Source organism: Battus philenor, unplaced genomic scaffold (assembly GCF_028537555.1).
Source record: "Battus philenor isolate CCGP_79_NKW_IND1 unplaced genomic scaffold, ilBatPhil1.0.hap1 SCAF_15, whole genome shotgun sequence".
NCBI classification, from domain to species: domain Eukaryota; kingdom Metazoa; phylum Arthropoda; class Insecta; order Lepidoptera; family Papilionidae; genus Battus; species Battus philenor.
Window position 1 is genome coordinate 3,993,212 of NW_027181677.1, and position 12,061 is coordinate 4,005,272.

The 12,061-nt window shown below is 35.9% G+C and overlaps 1 protein-coding gene across 1 annotated transcript in view; it reads right to left on the reverse strand.

The window, feature by feature from the left end:
- Positions 1–5,120: 5,120 nt before the first annotated feature.
- Positions 5,121–12,061, reverse strand: part of LOC137918948 (kinesin-like protein unc-104) — a 122,973-nt gene continuing 116,032 nt past the window's right edge. The window contains exons 33-39 of the mRNA XM_068761894.1: positions 10,213–10,341; positions 9,213–9,363; positions 8,405–8,534; positions 7,896–8,082; positions 7,336–7,472; positions 6,652–6,753; positions 5,121–5,242 (exon numbers count right to left, since the gene is read on the reverse strand). Of these exons, the coding sequence (XP_068617995.1) occupies positions 5,194–5,242; positions 6,652–6,753; positions 7,336–7,472; positions 7,896–8,082; positions 8,405–8,534; positions 9,213–9,363; positions 10,213–10,341 (885 nt within the window). The 3' untranslated portion in view covers positions 5,121–5,193. The remainder of the gene's footprint in view (positions 5,243–6,651; positions 6,754–7,335; positions 7,473–7,895; positions 8,083–8,404; positions 8,535–9,212; positions 9,364–10,212; positions 10,342–12,061) is intronic.

The window sequence follows — 12,061 nt, forward strand, 5'->3', positions numbered from 1 at the left end:
AAAAAATTCGCATGTGCATCAGTTTATAAAGTTTAAATTGTGTTGTCTTGTTTTTAATACAATTTTTTAATTAGATTTCATAAAAATCGCTACCCCTATCAATATTCAATAAAAAAAATATAAATACTTTGTTAATAACTCAAACGATTTCACGTAATTTTCAGAAATATTTGATTTATCCAATAATTGAACTAAAAAAACTCATGTAATATTTAACCATATCTCTATACATTCCTCACACGAGATATTATATCAACTGTATATTCAATATATAAGAATAAACGTGTTAATGTATTAAAATAGATGTAATATATTCTCATTAGAGTTATTAAGAGTGTTTTAAATATAGTTATATTTCACAAAAAGTAATCTTTTATTATTAATACTTACAAATTCTATTAAATATTTTTAAAATACTTTTCACATTTTATTATGGGAACATTTGATTCTTATTATCTTCTTATTAACCTTACTGAACATATGCAGAAGTCTATTGATGTGTAGAATGCTGGTGCCATTTGTAGGATGTATTGGCGAAGTACCAGATCGGAACTTTGGAATCCATAAAGAGACGAGGTTCATTTGTAACAATACTTTGTTGAGCGCTGACCTTCAGAGCTTGGAGTATCGGCGAAAGGTTGCCAGCATCTTGTCTGGTAGAGATCGCCTCGAGCTATAAAACCGCCTTTTATAACTCTTCATAGTTTCCATTTTTATTTATTATCTATAGTGTACAATAAAGTTTATATAAATGAATAAGCGTTTTGATACTATTTTTATAGTGTGAATATAGCCAAAATGTGAAACAACCTACTGACGTCGTTGTTTCCAGATAACTATAACTTACGAGTATTTAGGTCAAGAGTGAATAGGTTTCGTCTGGGCAAGCTTATACCGTCGTAGACATCATCATCACTTAAAATCAAGCGAGACAGAGGTCAAATGTTTTGCCCATGGCGTGATATATGATATATATAGCTTGTATGTTTTGCAGTGTACATGCTTGCTCGAGAAATGCTTAACATGTTTTTTTTATAATTTGTTGTAATGTAAAATAGGATACATATGGGACATGTTACAAAATTTTCGATATTCATTTCGTGTCCGAGGAAAGGTAGTTGGGTGTTAATGAAAAGAAACAACAATTTGGAAATTTTCAAAGCATTTTATTTATGACGTTTAACACTGTGTATAATATATTTTGATAGTACATTTAGAGCAATAAGTAATATTACTGATCATTACATCGTTCTTATCATCATAAATTGAATGAAATCCATAAATTATATATAGAATATATAATTTTTCAAATACCATTCTCACCCAACAATCAACAATCACTATCGAAATCACAAGAATCGGCCGAGCGTAGTGGCGGTTGGAAATGGACTCGTGTGTCGCGCCTCGGAACACAATAATAAGCACTAAACAGAAAGACGTGCAAGCTCCTCCCGGCACCCTCGTCGTTTACGAACAACCGATAATCATAAATAAATTACGAAGAACAATAAACCTAATGTCAAAGTAACAGCTAGTCCTATAAAAATAACAGTATAGCTTAAAGAGTACACTCTATAAAAATATATATAATACAGCTTAAGCTGTTATATCTAATTTAAAAAGGTCTTTTGGATCTACAAAAATATAACCAAACGAGAAGCTCTGCGAACAAGAACCCAAAAGAGAACGTTACACTTCAAGAGAAATATTTTACATCCTTCGCACGGCACTTCCGCGATCTTTAATTCTGCTCTCTATTAACTACATAAACACCATTTTGCTATGCAAAATACATTATCCTATACATTAAGAAAAAAAGGAAATAATTTACGAACTTTGGAATGTTACAAAAATGACTAGAAAAGAAAGATATCATCGTGGTTTTATGTAGCATGAGATCGTTTCATTCGATTTACTGAGAGAAATGCACGCAGCGACGTCGGCGCGGTGAAGAGTAAAGTCTTGAAGAATTCTTATCAGCGAAAAATGAAAAATTATGTTGAGCACACCGTCAAGCCTCGAGCGTTCGAAACTGTTTCCACACCCCCAACAAGAGAAAGTGTTCGACGGTGCGCTACGCTAGAGAATCCTCATTAATTACACGATGATCCGACGACAAGTAATGTAATAATTTTCAAATTTTAAGAAATATTATAACACACAGCATTTCTAAATTTTGGTTAATACTTTTTCATCTTAAACCTATTTAAATCTAAACTAGATTATTATCAGGATATTCTAGTGTGCAGCCGAGTATCGCCTGCGGTCAGAGTGCAAGCTCGTGAACGTCACTTGACACGGGGGAAAGCATCTTTATTTTGACCTTTAAGTAAACCATACATAAGTACCAAATTAACTAGTCAAAGATATTATTTACAACGATTGAAATCCACTTAAGTATACAAAGTTGCCATGACATAAAATCTATCGAGATGCTCTTACTATTTGAACGGGAGATAGTCGCATACAAGCGATAGTAAGGTGACATTCATATAATAGTTTTTTTTTTATTTAACATTCATTTAAGCGGTAACGAGAGTAAGATTGCTTGGACTTGCAAACAGACGGTTGAGATGTAGAAATGAGAAAACTATAGAATATAAAACTACGACCACATCGATTACCTAACTACTGCCATACGAACGTATATATTATCTGTATTACATTGAACTAGGGACGTGCTGCCGAGTGATTGTTGCAGCGCAGCTCGACCAACTACGGAGCTACTCTATCACACACGATGCGTCTACGCGAGTACATGACTAGACAATTTGCGGAATGATCTTTGTGACATCGACCTCAACAAAACTGTACGCGAAAACCATCTCGAGATACAAACACGGCGCCGTCCCGAAAACACACCAATAACCTACTTTATACACGATCCAAACAATAAAAATTATTGTATCTAGGAACTGAATTAAACAAATAAAATCTCTATTACAAAACGATTGTTTAAACATTTGTGATCTACGCGCAAGCGGTAAATGTTTGCTCGAACACTACAGTGTTGCGGTCTGAATACTTCCATGTATTTACAGTCGATACTACAGCGAAAATAAACGTTACGTATGACGTCATACGGACTTCTACTCGGCGTTTTGAGCCTCCCAAAATATATTTAATCTACCGCTCGTGTCATACGTATATACAAGATAAATTACAATAATAATGTATCCAAAGTTAGGAGAGAATCTATATAGATAATTTCTGTATTGTTTAAACAATAATTTCATTTTAAATTCATGAACGTCGTCATAATTGTTGTGGACAAGTCGCGTTCAGTTTATAATTACGTCGTCTCGATACGTTTGTGCGCAAGGATGTTTTGTTATTATTTGCACATGAATCGATATTTTACAATAATATCAGTTACGAATCTGTGTGCCACGATAGCTCATGTTGGTGACGTATACATGTGTGCTGTATTGTTATCTGTTACATGTCAAAATACAATTTGGCGCCATAGTATTTTTTTTTCTTAATTTGACAATAGACAAACTCAAGTCATCGCGGTCACAAATTCGCTTCACAAGATTTTTAATTCCATTTAAAGTGTAAATAATTCGCACCGTAAACTAGACGTTGAAACAGCTCGCCTCACAGTTGTATTACTACTGCAATAAATACTTCTTTTGTATACCCCGCCTTCCGATCAGTGCACCGGTTTGGTCCCACTCTACATGCATGACCTCGAATATTTTAAAACTATACAGAACAATGTAAAATATAATATATATATACATATACCTTTATTTACGTATAGACCGTATTTAGCATCAAATGCTAATTTATATAATACTGATAATAACTTTGGGATATGCTAAATTAATTAATTGTCTGATATAATAAAATACATAAAAAATTTAAGAACATTTAAAAAATAAATCAATATACTTCCAAATAGTATTTGAAAATTGATTTATTTTAGTAATCAATACAAGAATACATCAATTAAAATTATTAAAATAAATTAAAATATTAATGGCATTTCTATTGATCTCAAAATGTAGAAAACCCTATGTTTCCACCAAACCAGTCACGTACATTATGCCCATTCTATATGCTCAACACCGTCTCCGAATACAGTCATATTTACTAGCTGTTTATGAATTTTTAAAATTATAATATTTATCGGCAAGATCTGGCACAGCAATTCTTTACGACAACAATACGAGAATTCAAGAAAAAATAAAATATATATACACCCAGAGGACGGCATGTTTGGCACTAGTTATTACAAAAATCAAGTCGTACATCGGACTTGTACTTAGCTGAACCAAACATGTCGAGCTGAAAGCGTTTGATAAGACTAAAACAAATTTGGGGCAAAAACGAGCTAATATTTCATTGTTATAAAAGCCAATAAACATTAATTTCAACAATGGTAATAATACACATTACCTTTACGAATAAGTCTACTTCAAAAAATTTGGTTATATTTTTACGAAATTCTTAAGCTATCGATTAGATATAAAACCATATTAATGGTTTAGATTTGCGTAGTCTAAAAGTTCCCAAAGTGACCCAGGACTCCCTAGAGGACCACAAAATTCTCGATGTTCACGTTGGTGTTACAAAAAAATTTTGGTACACAATTCGTAAATTCAGATCCACAAAAATTTATCTGCTTCAATCCATCAATGTTGCCAAATAATATTTTAAGAAGAGCAACGATTGTTACTTGTTAAAACTCGCCTATTCCTTACTAGGTTCGAGTCGAGGCATACAAAGGGACGAAGTATGAGCTTTGTATCCGTTGTAATCTTACACGAACTTGTTTGATTCTTCACTAATATAAATACGAATACAAGGATAAACTTTAGTCAATAAATATCCATATTCAGTATAAAGGAATATGGTAGAAATGTAGCTGAGGGCGTCCATCGGAACTAGATAAATTATGAGGGGTCTATGAGAACTATGAGAGTCTGTGAACCCCTGGTTTAGTCTGGAAACCTCTGGTGCAGCCTGGGAACACCTGGTGTAGTTTGGTGACCTTTTATGTAGTCTGGGAACCACTGGTGTAATCTAGGAACTCCTGGTGTATTTTGGTAACCTCTGGTGTAGTCCGAGGCGAGTGTATGGAGCGGTGTGAGCATTTGTTTTTGCGAGCGGTTTCAATGTCTGTTAGCGGTGCGTTCGCGTATCGCGACGCGCTTAATAAACGAGGATAGAGTCCATGATGAGTTCTCATGCGAGCGCCGAGCCCGCCTTGTCGCCGCGCCGTGCCGACCGCGACCTGTGCCCGCACACCTTTACGCGTGTATATTCACTTTGCTTCCTCGCGATTTGTTATCACATTAAAACCCTTCGCTGGTGAAAGCCACGGCTACGTACTGTTCTTACACGACGGTCGCTCAATGAAGAGTCAAAGGTAATGTTAATTGTACTTTCGTGAAATAAAGCTTTCGATTCACCATTGTCGTCATTACAGCCGATAAACGTTAGCTATAAACGTCAATTACAAGAGCTTCCAATAGAGATCGCCTTAATGATCGGTATGCCCGCATCTGGCGTCTTCCCGCGATCTTGACTATGTCATGAGCCCACCTAGTGGGTTTGGGACTCGATGGCCGCAGATTGCACGGGCGATGTGCCCCACCCACTGCCACTTTAGAAGAGCAATTCTTCGAGCTACATCAATGACTTTAAACTTAAGATTACCGATATCTAATAAAATATTGTAAACTTCTTCCTTTGCAAAACAATGTACAAAAATGCAGCGCAAGAAGTTCGCTTAAAAAATGGACAGATGACCTTGTGAATATTGTCGGAGGTCACTAAAATTATAGCCCATTTCCAACAATGAAACGTCCCACGGCTGTAACGATGGTGAATAACTTTAATAAGTTACATTAATAAATCTTCAAAAAATTATATTTTAACGGTCATATTTAACACCAGTTCGGGTAAGAATCGTACAGCTAGTATTTCGTACTTTCACCAGCGAAGGATATTTTTATCTAAATACTCTACTAAAACAAACCGCTACGAAAACAAAGTAGAGAATACAGTAGAACAACATCGTACAGCTAGTATTTCGTACTTTCACCAGCGAAGGATATTTTTATCTAAATACTCTACTAAAACAAACCGCTACGAAAACAAAGTAGAGAATACAGTAGAACAACATAAACACAGAGGGGAAAAAGAGAAGCAATAAATGACAAAAAAGTTAAACTAAAACTATGTTAATAAGAAAACATGAAAACATCTTTAAATATTACGTTATAAACATAATGAAGGATTTAATAAAATAAAATTAATTATAAAAACATTTAAACTGCTACTTTACAACGAATAGGGAAACATCAGGATTATCTTATATCAGTAACAATGTTTTTTTATATTTACATAAAAGGATTGAAGAGTTCAATCAACCAAAATAACTATTTTTATTCATGTTTATAAAGTGACTTTTTTATTTTCATTTCAACAACATGAATATGACTCAAGTGTTGAAGCTTTCGATAGCTAAAATGGTGGACTACAAATATTTAATGCATTGATTGAAATGTTAATAATTTCAATATATTTAGAATATTAGTAATGCTGTTTATTAATTATAATGAAGCTATTAAATGACGATTACTTAATTCTGCAATTAAATTTGTAAGTAATGGAGATGAGTAGCGAAATGTATCTCACCTAATCTGTCCAGCGAGCAGGGGGTTGATGGCGTAAAGCCAGTCGTGGACCTCTTTGTCACCGAGGGTCTGCAGCAAGTATCCACGTTCCTTGCTCACAACACTAGATAGAAAGAAATCAAAATTATTTTTAAGGAATACACGTGATCACACGTCACACTCAAAAGATACGTACATGAAGGTAAACTCGAAAAATAGAAGTTACGTAAACCCAGTTCAATGAAAAAAGTAAAAACAGTGACAAACCCCAGGTATACCTCGAAGGCGATAGGTGTAAATCCAAAAAAAAAACTAATTTTGAATTTAACTAAAATAGATCTACACAATGTTATATAAAAATATCATAGATTTAATTCTTCGAGCTAATGTTCCTTAGCGAGTCACGGAAAGAGTTGTGCTCTCGATTTCAAAATCGAATAAATGCCATTAGACAAACGGCATTTTTCGGTAACTAAAAAGAATAATATAGAAACTCTTCATATTTCTTTTATATATATATCATTATGATTGTTTTTTTTTAACATTTGAAATGGATTCTGGAAGGTTCTCTTCTCAAAGAACATTCCGTCTTTGTCCCGCCCGCGTCGTCATCATTTAAGCCGCAATATAGAGGACTGATGATGACCATGAACCAAAGTATTGTAGGAACCCTAAACGTGTCTGTATATTAGTGACATTGTAGTACCTGAAGGTGTTGGGCATGCGGACCATCTGCTCTTGGTCCTCGGAGTACTCGACGTGCGCGTTGGCCAGGTTGATAAGCGCTCGCTCAATGGGGTCGCGCTCGTCGCGGTAGATGAACACGTACGGCCGCCGCACCACCTGTCCCATTACCACCACATCATCACCACGTCACCATCACGTCACAATCACAAGATTAAAAATACCATACACATGACTCTACGAAACTTTATGCCAATACAAAGAATATAAAGTAAATATCAGACATTTTATTTTAACGTGGCAATTTCGAATTTGTTAGAACATTTATATAGAGCTGTTAGAAAATAAAGACTAAAAGGGTTTCATTTCAATGCGTGCGGTATTGAAATACACTCCAGTGTAATGTTTCTATAATACCTCGTAATAACTTGAAATTCATAAAAAAGCATGTAAAAAAAAACTATTATAATGTGAAGATATTTTAATTGAAAATAGAGCTTGAGAACGAATTGCTCTAGCCACTGTATTACGGATATCATAATATATAAAAAAGTTTTTTTTATGCAGTGTGTGTAGTCTCACCAGCCAGCGCTTCTTCCAGCCGTGCGTGCCGTGCTGCAGCACGTTGAGGTAGCCGCGGCGGGCGACGGCAGCCGACACGCGCACCTCCTCGCAGTCGGGCACGAACAGCGCCCCCGCACCACCGGCCCCGGCGCCGCCCCACGCCGCCACCTGCCGCTCCAGCAGCGCGCGCTCGGGCGAGCACAGCCTGCGACACGCACCAACACAACCACTCAAACCAGTCTCTAGAACATTCTGTCTCCATAACAATGCGTCTGTATAATATACTGCCCCTGCATTGTACTGCCAATGCATTTAGATTGTTTCATTGTCTCTAGAATATTGCCCCTGGATCTCTGCCACGAGAACAATATCTGAACATGGAATCTTGCCGCCAGTAAACTGCTTTCAGAATACTGCCTGCAGGTTGCTTGGTGCTCTTTTGCAAGAGGCTAGGTCTCTAAGACCTTCAGTGACCAACACCGTGAGGCGGTGCCAAGAAAATCGATGTTATTAAAACAACTACTCACTCGAAACTGCTGGCGCTGTGTATAGAGGACAACAGGCTGGGCGTGGAGATGTCAGCGGAGACACCCTCGTCGACGGGAGTGGACGGCGACACGGCGGTTTCTACTTCTTTGCCGCTTGACCCTATCCGTCCTGAAACAAATAATTGGTTCGTTTTGTAAAGATCTGAGGTTACAATAGAATAAAAACTTGATAAAATAAGTTATCATTAATATTATATAATGTGATTGCACGTTTACATCTCTCATAGCATCTCTGGGGCAGACCCATATCCAGCAAGCAGTCGACCTCCTCCTACCGCTGAAATTATGATGTCAATAGTAACCTAGTTCTTTCGCGAGATTAACGGTCATTAATTAACTAAAACTTAAATTGATTACACACACATTAATTTATCTAAAATGAAAATGTTATCAAATAAATCAGCTTCTACGAGATTATCATTCATTCTCGCCGCGGGTATTTACATTCCTGAGCGTTCTTCCACCTATTCAAAAGCTTTCTTCTTCAACTTCAACAACCGTGCTCAAAACCATTGTGTGTAAAAAATTAAATTTATTCATATATTCTATTTATTGACGTTGCGTATGATTCGGGACAAACTGTTACTAGTCAAATTCAGGTAAGATATGTTTTGCTTCAGGTCCAATTCCCATACATTCTGATATTCTTCATTGTCTTAACATATAAATATAGTATATTTCCCGATAAATAAAAAGTTAGTCTTGTACGAGACTCAACTTCATTTTAATTCCTCTGTGGATCTCGCAGATTCTACAAACTATGAATTCAAGAGTGATGAAATAGTACCTTGTATAAGCTTGATGTACTTGGTGGCGAGCTCGCGCTCGCGTGTTGACATGTCCCACGGCTCGTACAGCGACTCGTCGCGCGGGGCGCCAGCATTTGCTCCCGCGTGGGCGCACTCGCCTGCCGCCTTCGCCGCCATATTGCACACCTCCTGCCACACAACACGACATTTAATTTTTAACATTTAAGAAGAAACTGCATAATATAAATCAAACATGTTTCAACGACTTGGACAATCAATTGACTAGCGTTGCAGCGACTTATTGATTAATCATTAAATTAATAACTTGTAATATTGTAACTATTAATATTTAAAGAAGGCCCATGGAAGGAGTATTTCAACGAAAATACCCTATAGAATAATGTTTGTCACCAGGAACCGGAACAGATAGCGTAACAGTGCACGAGAAACATTCTAAAAACGGGACACGCTGCTCAGAAGAGAGGGGTACGGAGCAAGAAGGCTTGTTGATAAAATTTACGTTTATTCTGCAAATAGTTAAAGCTAAATCGCAATTTAAATCTTTATGACAATTGACATTTCGGAGCGAACGATACATGCGTACGTGTAAGTGCGGCGGCCTTCAACCCTTTACCTCATGTTCACTAGAATATGGCTAAAGTATTAGGCGATTAAAAGGGCATCGGATTCGCGGGCGTTGAGTATGGGGGTCTGTATCGTCCACTCAATGCGAAACCAAGAAGGGCAGCAACGCGAAGTGGTCTCGTATTTCTGCGATACAGCAAGGATGACGAAAGAGGGACAGCATCCTCCTGAGATGTGTCTTGATGCAGTATAGAGCAACTGCGAGTTCCGTAGGAGATCCGGCGGCCCCTACAAAGGTACTAAAGACGACCACCGAGTGACCACCTCCCGATACTCAAAAAACAAAGTGTACAGGCTTTACATAAACAGCTACACTGTCGATGTTTCACAATTCCTATTCTATCATGTTCGAACGTTGTTAATCAGAACAAAATAAAATTTCACTAAACGTACCTTCTCGGTTTTGGTGAAGTCGTTGGGGGCGACGGTGTTTTCGTGTCCATGGCGGAGACGTTCGCGCAACGCCAGGAAATGCCGTGTTCGTCCGACTTGCTCCAAGCGCGTCATCTTCTCCAACTCCCACTGTATTCACACATCTCAGTTTAATCAACCAAGTACACTCAAAAATATACCTTAGTTATTACTATAACAAATAATTACACCTTCACCAAGATCGATGCGATAAAAGTATATATATATATCAATTAATTAAAAGTGTAAAAGCTCTAAGGAGGTGAATGTATAGCAATTGTCAGGAAAACTTTCAAAGACTTCATATCTATATCTAATCACTCTATATATAGTGATCACTTTGAAAAGTTATACTAATTTTTTTATAGGAATGCTAATAACTCCTTGTAATAAAAAGTCTGCAGAGACATGTAGTAAACAATAATTAATTTCATTATGTACTAATCCGAATGTTTACCCTTACGTTCTTTTTTATTAAAATCATTTATTTTCGGACAGGATGTACCATACATTAATTGACAGCAAATGAGCTCACACATTCACCTCGTTAACCCTTTTACACCTGTAACTAATCGCCCTGTATAAACCTTCACCGAAACTAACAATATTTATTTTTAACAACACAAAGCGCAATGTTCTATTCAATTGATACATGTGGGAGAATACCTATTTAATGACTTAAGTTTTTGTCTGTACTATTATTTTTGTTTTTTTTTTTCAATATTTTTACGAGGTAGAAATTATTTACATTTGTAAACATTGCAACACTGTGAAGAGCTGTCAGCAAAAACATGATGTGTTTTAATTACTTCATAAAATTAGAGTTCGTTAAGAAATCATCAAGCCTTTACTTGTACGATCCCACATACATATATGATCTATATAAACATTATATCATTACTACATATTAGTTTTAATTGTGAAAGAGCTGTTACAACTTGCAATTATCTTATAGTGCTACCGAAACCGCTGTGCAGCGCCTTAGGTATAAGTGCGAAGAAGCGGGGGATGGGGCAAGTCATTTGTTAAATATAATCATTTTTAGGTTATATTTAATTAAGTTATTATAAAATTTTACATATAATTAATCATATGAAATCTTATGAACATTGTATTTAATTAATTACTTATCCTATTTAAGATTTGATACAAACGTCTGACGTGAAAAGCCTGTAACTAATATAAAGGTAGTTTTAATTGAATTTTCAAATATTATAAACCGATATCGTAAGATCTGTCCGACAATATCATTCTCTTGTGCGCATGTGCTAATTTTCTCAGACCAACAACTCAACGCGCTTTTCTATGGTTCGTTGCAGCGGTTTCGGTGGAAACATAATATCCAAATTATATCTTGCTTATATTTTGTAGCGAAATACACATCAGTGTTTGCGGATTTTCTTTTCCAAGTTGTAACACCGACACAGTATTAGACAGCAGTAAATATCTATTTTGGACAAATTAACGTCAGAGTGAAAATGATTAAAATGATCGTACAAAACATTAATAAGCAAGTAATATAAATATGTTAAGCAATGAATTTCTTCTGATATGTATTAGGGGGATCGGAAAGTAATGTAATATATAATATAAACCGAATGATTTTTACCGCTCAGGCATTGTAAATTTGTGTACTAGATGGCAAAAGGTTGTTGTTAACGAAGGTGAATTTATTGTTGATTAGAAATAAAAACTTGTTAAAAATGTAGTCGTGAGAATTTAACTTAAGAAAGCGACATTACTTTCCGGTCCCCCTAATATAACACCATATCTTTAATTATTTTATATTATGATCGTAATAAATAAAATAATAATAAGAGTGTCCTTATTC